The sequence below is a fragment of the Mugil cephalus genome, chromosome 15, assembly GCF_022458985.1.
Source record: "Mugil cephalus isolate CIBA_MC_2020 chromosome 15, CIBA_Mcephalus_1.1, whole genome shotgun sequence".
Taxonomy (NCBI): Eukaryota; Metazoa; Chordata; class Actinopteri; order Mugiliformes; family Mugilidae; genus Mugil; species Mugil cephalus.
This window is the reverse complement of record NC_061784.1, coordinates 20403578-20420399: the sequence shown is the minus strand read 5'-3', so window position 1 is coordinate 20420399 and position 16822 is coordinate 20403578. Positions and strand designations below refer to the sequence as shown.

The following is a 16822-nucleotide window of genomic DNA, read 5'->3' as shown; positions in this document are numbered from 1 at the left end:
CTTACATGAATAGACTGGTATTAGGAAGTGTATGAATTCAGGTTGCAAACAAATGTTATGAGATGTTAAAAAAAGGATTTTACTCAGCCCCCCAACCTTTCTCTCAGTAATGCTTGGGCGCCCTCTAGTGGTGACCGCTGCGTCATTAAAAAGTGCTTGTAGTGAGCCACCACCGACCTCATGTTTCTCTTCCTATTTGTCCACACAGTTTACATTTTATCGGTCACATTGAGGATTAAAGTTTAATTTTCTAACGCTTGTTGATTTTTATGTTGCCATAAGGTGAAAAACACACATTAGAGACGATTTAAGTTCTGAAAAAAAGGCTTTCAATGCTTTTAGACGCGCTGCTTGCCCAAAGCTCTCGCTATCGCTTTGTCCTCCCCGTCCTCCCCGTCCTCCCCATCATCCCCGTCCTCCCTGTCCTCCCCGTCCCCGATTCCCCACATCTCTGTAAAACTTCTACTTCGTTGTGACCTTTTCCCACCTTTCTTTTTTCCCCCCTTTTCTTCTGCCTCCACCAGGTTCCCTCACTCTCTGATGCTGGGCCCGTCTGGCATGCATCCTACAGGGATCCCCCACCCGGCCATAGTGCCCCCTTCAGGCAAACAGGAACACGACCAGTATGACAGGATGTATGTGTAAGTATTGGCCACACGTCGGAGTAATCAGTTCACCATCTTTCACTTCATTATTTCTATCATTTGTTTCTGTATCTATATCTTAACTTGGCTCAAGGTTTAATGACCTTAGGACACTGACATTAATATTAATTAACCTCCTGAGACTCCTCATAAGTAAGTTTTAAGTTTGTGGCAGCTTTTTATTATGCTTCATTTAAACTTTTAGAACTTTTATTTATTTAAACTCATAACTAGATACTAGTTGGTGTAAAAACATGATAGTGTTCATTCTCCAGTTAAACAAGGTTCAAAACCTCATCAAATTTTACAGCTGAAACTTGTTTATTTTATGCTTATTAACTTTACTAGTTTAATATTACTTGCAAATTCTATCAATAGCAACAAGCTATAACTTCGCTAATTAGCAAGAACTCAATTAAAGACAGTTTTGATATTATTGGTGGCCTTATTGAAATATTGAGTGAAATAATTCCCGTGTCCACATGTGAGGACATGATTTTTCTTTCCAAAAACAACTTCCTGTTCAAAAACAATGCTTAGTTTTTATAATTCTTAGGTTTTACTAATCCCAAATGAAGAGAAGTGAAGAAATTAAAAATGCAAATCAAACCAAAGCTCAGGCCTCAGGAGGTTGAGACAGACATTTTTATTTTATTGCTTCTTCAGCATTCTGTAAAATATTTCTGTGTATGTGTTCATTTTATTTTAAGACTACAGCTATGGGAATGCTAAATTAGCTTATCTTAAAGCCTGAAAACAGGAAACGACCTCACCTCACACCTTTAACTGTAAAAGGACAGGTTGTTTAGTTTTAAATATTAGACCGATGTCATGCTCACGTTCTCCCAACTCCTCTTCTTCCTCCTCCCGCAGGAAGCCGCAAGTGGAGGCCAAGCGCGAGAAGGAGCCCAAGAAGCCGGTCATCAAGAAGCCCCTGAACGCCTTCATGCTCTACATGAAGGAGATGAGGGCGAAGGTCATCGCCGAGTGCACGTTAAAGGAGAGCGCCGCCATCAATCAGATCCTGGGACGAAGGGTGAGCGACGCACACACACACACATGTACGAGCTAATCCTGTTTCCAGGTCAGTCTGTAATTTCACACATGAGGAACATGAGAGGAGCGTTGGCTTCATGAACTCCACTGCTGCTTCTCAGATTATACAAACCGACTGACTCGTAAACCAGCCTGTGGCTAAAAACACGCGCTTGTTGTTTATCTCCTTTGAGAAAACCTGAGTCAGTGCATCGGTGGAAATGTTAACCGCTCTTGTGTTTGTGTCCAGTGGCACGCGCTGACCCGGGAGGAGCAGGCCAAGTACTACGAGTTGGCCAGAAAGGAAAGACAACTGCACATGCAGCTCTACCCGACCTGGTCTGCTAGAGACAACTACGTAAGGACATTTTCTACGTGCTCCTCCTCCTCCTCCTCTTTTCTCCTCTTTTCTCCTCTTCCTCCACATTGACTGTGTCCCCATTTACCCCCTGGTACTGTTTGAGCATATTCAATGTCGTAAGCAGGTAAATGTAAACTCCTTTCCCACTTTCTTATCCAAAGATGTGAAAAAAAAAAAGACATGAATGTGATATTTGGGCTGTAGTGGGAACTGTTGCTTGAGTAAAATAAGTCATTTGGTTGCTATGGTTACATTGAGCTTGGTGCAGCAGAAAAAAAAAGTTTAAGATGTGATATTTTAGTGTATTAGAATGATTATTTGCCACAGACTGTGTTTTTATATTAGTCACTTGAACATAGGTACATGTGTGGGGATGCGAACAAGCGTCATTTTCCGCTTAGGCTGATTCACAGGTTTTCTTGTGGTGAGCTCCAAAATTCTCAGAAGGAAAGGAAATTTAGAAGAAACTACTCTCTTTCTCGAAATAATATTATCTACAAGACTCACTCATATATTATCAAATCAGATTTTTTTAATCTTTTTTTTTAATTTTCACTGGTTTTCCTTCAAAGCAAGAGATAGAGATGAGTGACTTAGGCTACATTTACAACGTTAGCTTGTCTCTAAGCAGTTAATAAATTCAGAAATGAAAGATAAAACATTAATTACAGCAAATAGACGTGCATGCGTTTTAGTTTAATGTTGTGGGGATGTGCCTGATCCGGGCTGCTGTGTGCCTCTGACTTCTCAGTTTGCTGTTGAACTCTTGCAGGAGGCGGGCCTTAGCGGGGTCGCAGGGGAAAAGAGTAAAGCTGATTGGGTAGGGACACGTCTTACGGTGGATTTATACCTCTGTGGTGGGGGGGGTGGGGGTGGGGTGGGGAGGGGGAGAAAGAAATGTGACAAGCTGCATGAGGAGAGGGGTTTGTGGGTATTCCTGTGCAAGGTCTGCATGCACCTGCCGCCAGTCTTGGTGACTCACACACACATCGGCCTCACAACGCAAGCAACAACACGTGAGCAGCAGCGGGTCTGATTAGGTCACCTGTGGATGCATTTTTTACTAAGCTTTAACCTGTAAATCACACAGAGGTATAAATCTGACCACTTTGCTCAACTAACAGAGAGCAGGGCCGCATGGCTGGCCTCCCTGCCTTAGCGTATTCATTTATTTATCTGTTTAATGGGCATCCCTTTATTTTTATTTTTATTTTTTTATTTTTTTTTTTTTTAGTATAGCAAGAGGAACAATCATCCTGATCAGGCTTTGGTTGTAGCGACAATCAGATTGTGGTGATAATTTATTCGGACTGTGGTTTATAACACCTCGAACACATTCGTCACGAGTGCATCGACGACCTTCGTTTAAAAATAAAAGCGATATTTCTGAAATCTCGATAAAGTGCAGTGGCGCTTTGTACATGTTTTGCAAATGGGCTGCAACTCTTGTTTACGCGATGCCCCCTAATTCTCGTAAATTCTTGTCCCAAACTGGTCACATGACCCCCCCCCCGCGTCATCTCCAGTGACGGGAAAAGGCGAAAAAAGTGTTTCCATTGCACTTTTGATACGAAACACCACCTCCTCAGAGCGTGAAAAAGTTTTAGCTTTCGATCTTCAACGTTTTTCAGGCCAAGGACCTCAAAATGTTGGTGAGTTTAAGTAGGGACCCCCTACCTACTATATGTGTTCTAGTGCTATTTATAAATATACATTATTATCATAATTTTGCATTGAATATTAAGCTATCCCTTATCCTTTTACTAATATATGTTGGAAATTGGAAATTAATATATATAAAAAATGTCTAATCAACCAAAGATTTTGCTACCTCCCTGCAGTACCTCCACGTACCCCCTAGGGGTCACTGACCCCTTGTTGAAGGCCTATGCTTTAGATATTTGAGAGTTTTTTTCCCCAGTTTTTTATTGCAATATTTAGGTTTTGCGCATTTTTTAGGAGTAATGGAAACGCAGTAACTGACCAGATATTTCAAAAATAAAACTCCCAACCGTACCCGAAGTGCGCAAAGTTTCCTGAGCCCGCTGCCTGGATATGTTATAAACCAGAGCTCTAGTAAATTGTGATCATAGGTGTTGGAGCTATTGCTGTTTTGCATGGAGCTTTGAAGCCTTTTCTAAGACATGACACCGTCGCTCCTGTTGTTTTAATGGCTCGTATTCAAATGTCGTACTTGTGAAGCTCTAGTTGGAGTTTACAGCATTTAATTTGGTGGGATATTGGTAGGGTAACTCTACTGTATGAAGTGAATACATTTCCCACATATTTTTTTTTTATACCCTCCTGAGACCCGGCGTCCTCATATGGGGACTTTGTGATTTAGGTTTGTGGCAGTTTATTCTGCTTGTTGTTTTCATAAGGAGACACTTTTGTCTTGTTAGCGAAGGGTCAGTGCACTTGTTTATATCTGCTTATTAATTTTACTAGTTTGATATAACGTGCACATTTAAGAAATGAACAATTACTCATCTGAAAACATTGGGATTTCATCATTTCCGGTTTAATCTCATTTTAAATAAATTAAGTTGCGTTCCAAACAAACGCTTTGGGTCTCAGGAGGCTCCACACAGGGCCGTCGCGCTTAATCGATCATCGCGACGTTTCTGCAAAAGTTCAGCAGCATCCAAAACGTCGCGCGCGATGATGACATATCCCTGCGTTCATCGCCTTCAACATATAGTTTGCCACATTTTCAAGAAACCCCCTCACCTCATCACCCCCGCCGCTCTGCCTCTCCTCCCGACTTTAAAAATAAAACTGTCACTGGACCCACGAGCAAAACAGGAAGAGAAGCTCCACGCGTCGCCCCCGCACCTGTGGAGGGTTTCTCCTCAAAAAAAAAAGCCTGCATGTAGATGAGCGCACATACACACACACACACGTACACACACACACACGCCCACGGACCGAAGAAAAAAGGCTTCACAAAGGTGCAGTTGCAAAGAGGAGTAACCACATAGACAATGCTGACAGCGAGACGAGGAGGGCAGACATCGAAGCGTAGGCGGTAGATTTCTGTACCCACATCCTTCATCGCACCCAAATATGAGGCCTCACTTCACCATCACCGGATCTGTGTGAACAACTCTGATGTTTACCTCAACAGTCAGTCACACATTAAGAGTCAGCCACTGAGATGTGAACAAATAACAAAGTACAACAAGAAGCGCACCTGACGCGAACCAAAAAATCTCTCTCTCTTTTTCTTTTTTCTTTTTTTTTGTAAGATCCACTCTTCAACTTTCTATTTGGGGACGTTTTGCATGAATAGAGTTAACAATGATTTTAGTAACGCAACATATTTTCTTGTTTTTTTGCCTTCTTGCTTATTTCTTGCTTTTTTTTTCTTTCCTGGTTGCTGGTTGTTTTTAACATATTTATTTAAAATTGTTTTTAAAAAATGGATCAGGGCTTTATTTTTTCACATAGTGCAAATTTCTGTTGGTTGAAGGAGATTCAGTTTCATCAGGAGCTAAAGATTGATAAATGTAAGAGAACACATGCACTCTCATCTGCAAGAGCCTTTATAAACGATGACGAGACAAATCATCAAAGGTTGTTTTTAAGTGGAGTTGTATGAGGTACGAACGCAGTGTAACAGAAAAGCGTGTTTTATTCGCCTAAAAAGAAAAATGAAAAAGTGCCAGACTCCATTGACAAAAACTGTAATTTTACCTCGCTGGAAAGAGGAGTTGCCGGTGTACCGCTGCTTTGTTTGGTTAGTTTGTTTGTTATTGAGTATCATTTCAGCTCATAAACTCTTTTGTTCTGATCCACTTTAATGCCTTTAAGACGCCTAAGACACACAGCGGTAGAGCAGCAACTCCTGTTTTCTGTGAGGTAAAATTACCATTTTTGTCAATGGAGTCTGGTGGAAAAGGCGAAAGGAACTGTAAAAAAAAAAACCTCTTACACAGGTGGAGATTTTTCTTTAGGCGGCTTTAAATAGCTTATTATTAGCTGCAGCAGTTCATCGACTGGTGACGTGCCGAAAATGAAAAATGAAAAAAAAAAAAAAAAAAAACCTTGACTATGAAAAGTACCTCATACGAGCCCGCTTCAAAGAAACCAAACCATCCCTTTAACTGGATGCATCAGACGCAGACAGTCGCAATTCTGACTATCATTTCCAGCACCTGTGCTAGCCCGACAGCCGCGTAGTCATTTCAGCTGAACCAGACTCATTTCATTAGGGTGGGGGTTTGTTTTGTTTTATTTTTCCCACAGGGCAAGAAGAAGAGAAGAAAAAGGGAGAAGCAGCAGGACTCCAACACAGGTGAGCGCCTCAGTGTGTCCCCTCGACTCTCGTGTGACGGCTTCGCTGTGGGAAAACCGGCCAGCCCCGTCAAAGTCTCCTGCCTCTCAGAGAGTTCAGTCGAGCTTGCGTTGGCGCTCTTTAGCACAGCTCCTCTGTGTCTTTGAGGCAGGATGTGTCTCTAACGTCAAACCACCCACCCACTCTGCTTTCCATGTAACCCGAACCATAAACATTTCTTGATCCCAGTGTGCGCACGACAGCATGTGCTCAAAACGTGAGACATTGAGGAAGAAGTTAGAAATTCTCCTCCTGCTCTGGACCGAGGCAATAAAAAAACACTTTTATACCCATTAAGTAATGAAACCAAATGCATCGTCTGGTAGAAAACGCAGCCTGTAAAAACCGACAACCTGTTCTTAATCCGAAATGTGAGCCTCTCTCTGGAGAAGAGGAGCTGGAGATTATTTCTGGATTTAGGGAGAAGAGCTCTTTTAAATGTCTTTACTAACAGAGTGCCGCTCTAACTTGTTCCACTAAATCAGCTGGTTGTTGCGTTGCCTACTAACATTTTTGACCTGACGTCTTTCTCTGAAGCAGCCCCACTGTTGCATTTTCCTGCACCAACAAGCTCACGTTTCTCCTCTTCTTCTTCTTCTGTTTGTGTCCTCACCCTCACAACTTCTTCTTCTTCTTCTTCTCCTCCTCCTCCTCCTGCTGCTGCTTTGTTTTGTGCATGCCGTGCGTTGTGCTCAGACCCGGGCTCTCCTAAGAAATGCCGGGCTCGCTTCGGCCTCAACCAACAAACGGACTGGTGCGGCCCCTGCAGGTGTGTACCGAGCCACCACCACCCCCCCATCCTCCCCCATCCTCCTCCTCCTCCTCCTCTTCCTCCCCCTCCCCAATCAAACCACCTGTTCACCACGATGCCCTCTGTTGTTATCATCGTCGTCAGGCATTTCTCCGAGGCTGAGCCGCCCTGCAGGTCGATAAAACGACCTCAGTCTGATCAAATTCTTCCCTCGAAAGCTTTTCACCTCAGCTTACAAGCTCCGCCCACTCGGATTTGACCTGCTTAAGCTCCGCCTCCGATGAATGTTTGAAAACCCCAGCCTTAAACTCTGCATGCTGTGTGTCACTAACCCGCTGCTCCACAAATCCACACTCAATGAGCGTAAATCTCCAGATACAAAGCTACAGAAAACTGTTATTTACTTTTAATCGGAAAGTCAATCTACACTTCTTTTTTTTTTTAATTTACCACTTGTTCTGGGCTCATATTTGGTGGTAAAGATCGGAGGTTGCTCTCCATGCTGTGAGCAGGTGTTAGTTTAGGGGAATACCACTCAGTAAAAACCCAGATAGTCAGGATGATATCAAAAGGCTGCAGTAAAGCATCTCTAATCTCTCTATAATCGATAGCACACACACTCCCGATCGTGCATGTTCTTACAGATTGCGACGACTTTGTGCAAACTTGCAACCTGCTGGATTGCATTTAGTGCGTAATCTTACGAGATTAACACCGATTCAGTCAAAATGGGCCCAATTTAAATAATTGGATTGTGTCGGCGTCGCTGCTTTCCTGCTTTGAGGACGGGGTCGGTCTGAGACGATGGCGTCACCGGGACGTTTGATCTTAACGTCTCAGCTCCCGGTGTTTTTCCTTCCACTTTTCCCCCAAAATTACAACATCCCCCCTCCTTCTCTGCGACCTGTCGCCACCTCAGACCGGCCCCCGTTTCCCACTCGCAGCAGGATTTACTGTAGACGGCGGCTTCGCTGCAGGAGTCAGGAATCCGTGCGGTTGTGCAGGAAAAAAAGTTTAAAAAAAAAAAAAAATCTTCCAGCACCGTAGCAACCCCGCCGTCCTCCCTGCCACCACGTCATGGAAATCTGAGTGTGTGTTTCGGTTTGAGAGAACAAAGGGGGCTGATTGTGGTTAGAGCAAATCCTTATCACCACAGCTCAGCACTCACACACACACACACACACACACACACACTCCCTGCAGCTTTGCATTTTGACGGCATTCTCATGTCCATCTGCTTTCAACTTTCTCCATTCATGCACTGCGGTAACAGGCGCCTTTTGATGGTGAACTCTGACATTTAGAAATCACTTTCTATTGCACTCTTCCTCCCGCTCCCCCTCTCTGAATATGGCCTAGCGCCTTTCCTCGCGGTTAAACCCGGTGACTCATATCATGTTCTGGTAATGATCATGGGATCCTGCTAGCTGCTTTGATGCTGCGCTCAGCCGTACACACGTCAGCCTTTAAGTATCACACCTCCCAGAGAGATGCAGGTATAGACGGATGCGGCGTCTGGCACGAGCACAGGGACGTGGAAAAGGAAACGCTCCAAAATAAAAACGGTTCACAGGAGCTACTTTAGCGGTGCTCACTGTCGACTCCATGAGACCTTCGGTTATGACGATGAGTGGTATTCCCTCAAAAAGAATCCTTTATTTACTGTATGTAAAGAGTGTTTGATTTAAAACTAATTTTCAACACATTTAAACATTTTTAACATTTCTGGAACTGTTTATTTTGAGTTGGACAAAAAAATAAACAGCCAGGAGGCTATTAGCTTAGCTTAGCATCTGGTGGTGACGTTCGATGCCACCGATTTCCTTTCCGGTCCGATACCGAGTAAAATTCAGGCTGATATCGGCGATACCAAGTCGATACTTTGTGTAATAATGTGTCTGGTAAACCTAAAAAAAAAAAAAAAAAAAAAAACTATTGTGTTTAAAATCATAGCTTCATAAAGAATCCAAGACATCAGTGGAATTTATTTTAAACTTGGAAGTACGACAACAGAAAAACCAGAGACACAATCATAGAAAATATTGTTTCAGACACTAAAAAAGAAATAAGTAAAATAATTTGTCTCTTTCCCCCGTGTCCCTACATTACCTCAAATGATACCTCGATATTTTGATATGAGAATGATTGTAAAGCATAAAGACCTGGTATCGGAAGTATCGATATTTCAGTATCGATCTGCACACCTGGATTCATTCTTCAGAGGGTTTGATTTAAATGAAGTGAAATATTTTTTATGAAACTATTAAGGGAAAAAAATGGAACCAAGTTCATTGGGAGGCTATTATTGTATGGATAGTTTTATTTAACCTTTATTCAACCTTTATTTTTCAAGGAGGAGTGCTGGTTAAGATGAGAATTCCACAGTTACCGCACAAACAAAAGAAAAATATGACATTTACACGCAGATGAAAAACAAAAAAAACAAGTGGTTTCAAATGCGGTGGGGTTGGATTTAAAAGCGCTCAGTGAAATGAACTCGTTAGTTTCCACTCGTTCTCATGTAAACAAAAGGTGCAGAGGGGACAAAAAAACAAAAAACAAAAACAAAACAACCCTTTAACCCAGTTCAGCAGAGCAGAGTGACACTAACACCTTTTCTGTCCACCGTGACCATCCGTGTCCATGTTCATTGTCATCATTGTGAACGATCATCTCCACTGCAGCCTGCTGACGTTTCCCCATCCACACTTTATTCACAGATAACTCTCTCTGACTGTCCTTAGGAGGAAAAAGAAGTGCATTCGCTACCTTCAAGGAGGAGGCTGCCCCAGCCCAACTTCTTCAGATTTAAGTGCTATAGACTCTCCCCCCTCCCCTTCTCCCGCCCGCCACCGGCTCTACCAGCACCACCACCACCAGCGCCCCCCGTCCCCGGGCTGCTCCCCCCCGCCACCTCCGCCCGCCTCCCCCCCGCCACCGCGCTTCCCCCTGTCTTCTCCGCCGACGCACCCGCGCCCCCACGGCCACGCCCGCCCGCCCCCGGAGCAGCGCGGCGGCGGCGGCGGCGTCAGCGGCGTCAGCGGCGTCGTCCTCCTCCGTCAGCCCGCGGCCAAACACGCACACCTGGAACTGTCCGGCAAGCACGCGCTGGGCTCGGCCGCCAGGGCCGCAGGACTGTCACTCAAAGTGCTGACAGAGACTCAGTGAGCGCGTCTCCAGAACCGAACCGAACCGAACCGAACCGAACCGAAACCGACCCCGCTCACCTCAGCTTCTCCAGAGCCATAAAGATCACCCGCCGTCACCCTCACTCTTTGCTTTTAAAGAAGAGTTGAACGCATCCCACTGTCGCACCTCCAGACTCTTTTTTTTTTTTTCAACCATTCGCAGGCCTTCAAACTGTTTAGATTTAAAAAAAAAAAAAAACAAAAACAAACAAAAAAATGCCACATTTTCCTTCTCCTTTCCACGTCACAGCTGTTACTGTAAGATATTATCCATGAGTCACCCCCCCACAGCCTCCGTATTAAAGAGGGATCAGTTTACTTCTGTTTAGCTGCCATCTGACAAACTGCCTGACTTCCATTTTTTATTTTTATTTTTTTTAAAGCTTTTTCATCATGATAACAGACCAGCAAATAAAAATACAAAACACAATCCCCAACATTGAGTTACATCCTTCTCCTTGGCACTTTCAGGCTGTCAGTCTTTTTTTTTTTTGGCTGTTTTTTATTGTGTTTCCACCATTTCTGGTATTTTCCTACGAATCTCGTGTGATATTTGAGGTCAGATGTTTCTATTTGTGTTTCCCCTTCGACTGAGTGAACTTCGCAGCTCCGCAAACTAATCTGAGACCAAATGGGTACTATTATATTGCATTGTGTTGTAAAGTTTTATATTATAATTAAACTTTTATATGTTTTTATGTAAGAAGGAAAAAAAAAAGGCGATATAACTAAGGGAAAAAAAAAGATCTTTTTAGTTTCTACCATTTCTTAAAAGCAATACATTCTGTGTTTGTCCTCTTGTGCATAGCTTTACTTTTTTGGGGGGGTCAAATGTTACTGAGGCAGCGTTTCAAACTATATCTTGTGTTCTCAACCTGTGCATGTTCCAACTTTTAATGTAACGAGACATTTTGAGTAAAAAAAAAAAAAAGGCCTTAATTTTCTTTCGTTTCTGTTGGCAGCTTCTAACGCGGCTCATTACTCTGAGCTTCTGTACAGCTAGTTCCGTTTTCCTCCAGCAGAGAGCGCTCTCCTGCTACAAATAGCTTGTTTTATTTCGAGGGTGTTCAGGTCAGCAGCGGAAACACCTCTTAGACGTCTTTCGTATGTTTTCCTTTTCTTTTTTTTTTTTTTTTTTTTAAAAAACGCCTCCGATGTATCCCTTGTGTTTTTTGTTTGATGTAATAAAAGTGTTTTCAATATCTCGCCTGTGCCTGTTGCAGTTTTAAGACCAGACTAAGGGTTTAAAATCCAGCATAAAAAAAAAGAGACTCCTTCCATTTAATATGTTTTATTTACTCCTTCAGCACGATTCATCATCCCAAAAACCAGCATCCAAGCTCATCTGGAAAAGTTTCCAATTCAATACAACATGAATTAGGAATGAGTTACCCTACACTGTGCGAAAACACACAAGTACTTCGAGTCCAAGGGACATTATGCAAAACAAAACGACATCTTTTTCACCTCAAACTTTTCCTTTTTAAACACCGTCTCTTTGAACATGATTTCACAAAAACAGATGCATTTACAAGGCAAAAAAATAAAATATTCACCCTTGCAATTCAATTGTCAAAAAAAACATTTTAATTCAACCTAAAAGAACATGTCCAGTAAAAAAGACAACCAGAGCGATTAATAACCGGGGACGTCTGAAAAGGAGCGTGATGGAAGCCTTGAAACCAGGACCATTTATTTATGGGCAACATGGGGTGGAAACAGAAAAGAGATCTTTAGCTTTAAATAAATGACAGCATACAGGCAAGTCATGCTATTATTGGAGTACAGAAATTAAGGGGCAATGGAGGGGCAGGGGTGGGGTGGGGGGGTGGTGTGGCTCTAAATATACTAAATGTAAATATTAACAAGTATGAACAATGCCAGTGCAGCCTGTTAGCGGGGACAATCCTATTCAGTGTGGTAGTGTTGGCAGGACCTTCCCAGGTTACTTCTCTTCACACCACTGGTTCTCTTTGCGTACCTGTGAACGAAGAAAAGGAGCCACAGGTGAGTTTCTGAACCAGGCTCGTTTCCTTTAGCATCATTCCTGACAGAAAGACGGACGAAGTACCTGGGCTTCCTCCTCCTCTGTGAAGTCATTTTTGATGTTGAAGGTCTTCCTGATCTCCTCGGGGGTTTTGCCTTTGATCATGTTGGCCACCGTCTTGCAGGTGACGTCTAATAGGCCTTTGATGTCCAGGTAGTTGGCGGCCTGATCACCACAGAGACGTGATGAGGAGACAGAGGAGACAGACGCACACAATCAGCAAAACCAGCAACCAAACAGGCATTTTACAGACAAATATAAATGAATAAAAGAGACTAATATATAATAAGATGAAGTTTAAAATCAATAAACATAAAGTAATTAACAATCTTGTGACAATTCAGTGTTATGTTGGGAAATTTTGCTTTAGGAACAACTCAAAACACATGAAAAACAGCACAAGGTTTGACCTGGCCTCCAAATTCACTAGATCCCAATCTGATCAAGTATCTGAGGTTTGATCCACAGAGGCCCCTCCCTCAAAGACCCACCACTAACAACATTGCGTTTACGGACACCCTCAGAAGGCCCATGTCTATTCTCTGATGAGTCCCAACTGTCAGTCACAACTGACCTACACAATACAGGGTGGTGGTCATTATGTTATGGCTGATCAGTGTAAACCAGGAATGTTACACTTGCTTTAATTTGACTGGAAAGCAAACTGTGCTAATGTATTTATCATGTGTGTACTACTGGTGCAGCGTTTTTCATGCAGGGCTATGAGGGAATAACAGGTTAAAGGAAAGTAACACATCAGTAATTCGACGCTCACGTATTAAATCGATCACATTTCTGTGGCTCTTTGGTGAAGTCCTAGGTCAAAGACAAACATTCATTTTGATAATGCACAGGAGCAAAGCGAAGCTTCTCTATAACCTGACTTTCTATCAGCTTCTAGCTTTTTGCTCGTAAACACTCAACCCGTCAGAGGGGGGGTCATCAACTCAAGTTACTGCCGCTACGACTTAAGTTTCACATCCTGGAAGTCAACACGTGTACCAACACCTGTTTCCCAATCTCTGGAAAGAAAGGAAGGAAGGAAGGAAGGAAGGAATGGATAGATAGATGGATAATAGATAGATAACCCATTATGCTCAACTTTTCTGCCTCCGTTACAACAAAACTCAAACCACCATTCAGTGGTTGTTGCTAAGCAGCATTTGTGCTCTCAATAAAACCACTGAACTGGGGGGAAAAAAAGGCCGACCACAGGAAAGGAGAAGCAGAATAACAGGGGAAATACCCACCGAGCTCTAGCAGGGAGGATCAAATGTAGTCTGAAACCTAATTATAGTATTCCAAAATAATTGCAGTGATGATACAGAACCTATCCACTCCTCATGTTTCTGTTCACGGTCAACAACTCGTGGTTCAACTTTGAGAGAAAAGTAATGCATCAGAGGGGTTTTTGTGTGGCCACCTGAACGAATCCTTCAATATACAGATATGTGAACATTTGTCACATGTATCAAAAAGGATTTGGTCTCATAGCTGCACGATGGCTGGACACTATAATCCTGAATCACACCACTCAAGGCTCAGGGACTCGTTAATTAAACTTGTGTGTTTGGAAATTAGGAAATTAGTTTCTCACAAGTCAATTAAAGTGAGCATAAACATTTCTTTCTGTAGGTTCTTTAGGTTGGCTTTTACTTAGTCTAGGTACGAGATGGAGGTTTGGCACATGACAGCCGTGGTTAAGGTTAATGTCAACAATGCATATGCTGACGCAAAGTACATGTGACACAATGTAAAATGCATTTACCAGAATAAGTTCAAACAAGGTGCCTTGGTCCACTTTGAGGAACTCCTGGTCCCACACAGGAATGTCATCTGTCCTCTTCTCCTTGTTCTCGTCGTCCTCGGGAGGAGGGGGGTCATCTTTGTGATGAGTGCACCACTGAATCACCTGGGGGGGAAAAAAAACACAGACAACACAGACAGCAGGGGCCATGGTAACTAAATATGTACGGAATCCAGCCGCTCTGCATTTTAAACAGTGTATAAGTGCAGGACAGTCGCCGCAGACGTGTGAAAGAAAGATTAAACAAACATGTTCACAATTTTCCAAAAGCCATTTAAAAAGAGGCAACTGGACTTGTCAAGTTGGTGTAGCAGGGGCAAAAAAAAAAACACTTTTAATTTGAATTCTATTTATATACATGACCACTAGTTTCAAATATAAAATTAATTATGTACAATCTCGGTACAACATGGACACAAATTCCCTGGGTGCATTTATTATATTTGATCAACCCATCAATTATATTCACAATAAAATCTCAACAATCCATAACCCAGACTTGGATGTGTGTGATCTTCTGTGTGATTTATGGAGATGAGAGATAAGGTTTATGTGTCAGACGTGCGTTTACTACTGCTGCAACAAAAAAATCTGCCTTTCAACGAGCAGGAAGTCGACCAAAGTCTACGACAGCACACGTGAATCCTGCGTTCACCACACATTAACGAAACTGATACCTTTGTTTTAGCGCGTGCACATTTGTGGTACAGTGCGCGCCGCTGTGCGTGTGTGTCTGTGTGTGTTGTTTTTGAATACCTTCTTCAGAATGGCAGCATTCACATTAGGGAGAGGAACCGGGTCATCATCTCCTTCATCATCCATCCCCAAATCTGTCAAAACATATCACACGTCAGAGCGAAATCCCAAAATTTGACGGAAAAGGGGGAAAAACACAATAAAACACATCTGATCCGAAGTCACACAACGAACTGGAAAGTTTGCAGCGATCTTAAAAATCCTACCTTCTAACATGGTCTTGATGGTGACAGACTGTTTGGCGATCTCCACATCCACCTCGAAGATCTCCCCATCCGAGCTTTGTAGTTTTATTGTGGGCATTATCTGCAGGATAAAACACGCATATCATTAAAACATGAGCGAGCAGATGTGAACACATATGAACACGGAACAATCAACTCACAAATGAACCTCACGTTTGCAGCAGATACTTTTTCCTGCTCCACTGGGTAAAAAAAAAAAAACAACAGCTAGCTGAGCTAACCTGAGCTAACACTGACGTACAGGCTGACTGTGAAGGTTCTCAGTCATCTAGGTCACGGCAGATCCTAAAAGCATTTAAGAAAAAACAACGACTGGACTTGTAGACTTTTGAGAAGACGTTTCATCCGAGTAGCTTCTTTAAATAAAAGGGAATGGTGGGAATTTGAGCTTTAAATTGAAAACTCTGTCCTCCTCTTCCCTTGTGAGTTTATTTTTTTAAAACGCCTTTTGTATATTGACGTAAAGGCTAATTAACGACTTGTCGGTTAAGTTCACGTTATTAACGGTATTTTACGACAATGGCCGTTTAACCGACACAAATCACAAATTAACGTTAACTACACTGTTTTGATCAAGTTTCTTGGTAACGTTTGTAATATTTTGAACGTCCTAACGGTTATTTCCGTAGCTTACCGCTAATAACGTTATTCTGTTTATTAATGCTAAGTATTAACCGTTAACCTGTTACAAATGTAAACGTAAATTAACGTTAACTGCGCTGTTATGAACAAACTGCGCTTACGTTGCCTCCAAGCTAACCAATGCTACAGCTAGCTGCACCGATGGCAGCGCTAGCCAAGAAGCTAACTTGTTATCGGATAACCGACTGAAACGACTGAGTATTAATGTCTGAATCTCCCGTTCCTACTTTTAAAAAAAAGACGTCTCGTGTATTTACCCGTTGCCACCGAAACACAAAATACGTTTGGCTAAATAGCTCGGTGCCCGGGTGCGCTAGCATTACTGTGCACAATGCTAGCATCTTAGCTACACGCTACGCTAGCAACCACGTCGAAGCTAATCAAATAAAGAAGTAAACAACGTCGTGTATTCGACTGCACCTTCTGTGGATGATTAAAAATACAGAAAGCCAGACACACTCGTTTTACTGAAGCTACGTACCGTAAATGTTTGAACGTTAATCCAGAGGTGATTTTCTTTCCCCCTGTAGTCAACAGCAGCAGGGCCTGAGAGACGAGAAGGTACTACTGACTACTGGTGGGCGGATCGATCCAAATATCGATAATATCGATACCATCCCTGATCTCGATCGATATCAATGTAGGTTTCAGTTTCTGTCTTGTACAACTGAAGTGCTAATTTTGTACACTTTATTTAAAAAAAAAAGAGAGAAAGAAGTGGAATAAACGGAGGGATTTAGTTTTATAATTGTATTGCAGTTTCTGAGCATTCTGCCTAAAATATAACTCATTTTAATTTGTTGTCAAGTAATAATTTTGTGCTGTTTACTCGACAAAACTTTTACCGTGATAACAAAGTGCCCCCTCTCCCCCACACAGATTGTAAACAATGCAACACTTTTTTGCAGGGCGGGGCTTAGCTGGAGGCACATTTTTAATACTCTAGCCTGTACCATATTTCAAAAGACTGTTTTGGCTGGATGTTTTAGAGAATATACTCAATATACTCA

General features: G+C 42.5%; 2 protein-coding genes across 7 annotated transcripts in view; one reads left to right on the top strand and one right to left on the bottom strand.

Moving 5' to 3' along the window:
• tcf7 (transcription factor 7) overlaps window positions 1-11881 on the top strand; it is a 66084-nt gene extending 54203 nt beyond the window's left edge. For 2 of the 6 annotated variants that reach the window (XM_047606611.1, XM_047606614.1), the window contains 7 exons: window positions 525-641; window positions 1518-1680; window positions 1930-2037; window positions 2813-2860; window positions 6289-6337; window positions 7073-7145; window positions 9872-11881. In XM_047606611.1, the coding sequence (XP_047462567.1) occupies window positions 525-641; window positions 1518-1680; window positions 1930-2037; window positions 2813-2860; window positions 6289-6337; window positions 7073-7145; window positions 9872-10295 (982 nt within the window). In that variant the 3' untranslated portion in view covers window positions 10296-11881. Of the gene's footprint in view, window positions 1-524; window positions 642-1517; window positions 1681-1929; window positions 2038-2812; window positions 2861-6288; window positions 6338-7072; window positions 7146-9847 lie in introns of all 6 variants that reach the window. The other 4 variants (XM_047606612.1, XM_047606615.1, XM_047606616.1 and 1 more) reach the window with 3 other exon arrangements.
• skp1 (S-phase kinase-associated protein 1) lies at window positions 11591-16447 on the bottom strand. The gene is made up of 6 exons (XM_047606618.1): window positions 16294-16447; window positions 15132-15231; window positions 14926-14999; window positions 14131-14274; window positions 12387-12527; window positions 11591-12296 (listed from the first exon to the last, which is right to left on the bottom strand). The coding sequence occupies exons 2-6, from the start codon at window positions 15226-15228 to the stop codon at window positions 12261-12263; spliced, it is 492 nt and encodes a 163-aa protein (XP_047462574.1). The 5' UTR covers window positions 15229-15231; window positions 16294-16447; the 3' UTR covers window positions 11591-12260.
• Between the last annotated feature and the right edge of the window lie 375 nt (window positions 16448-16822).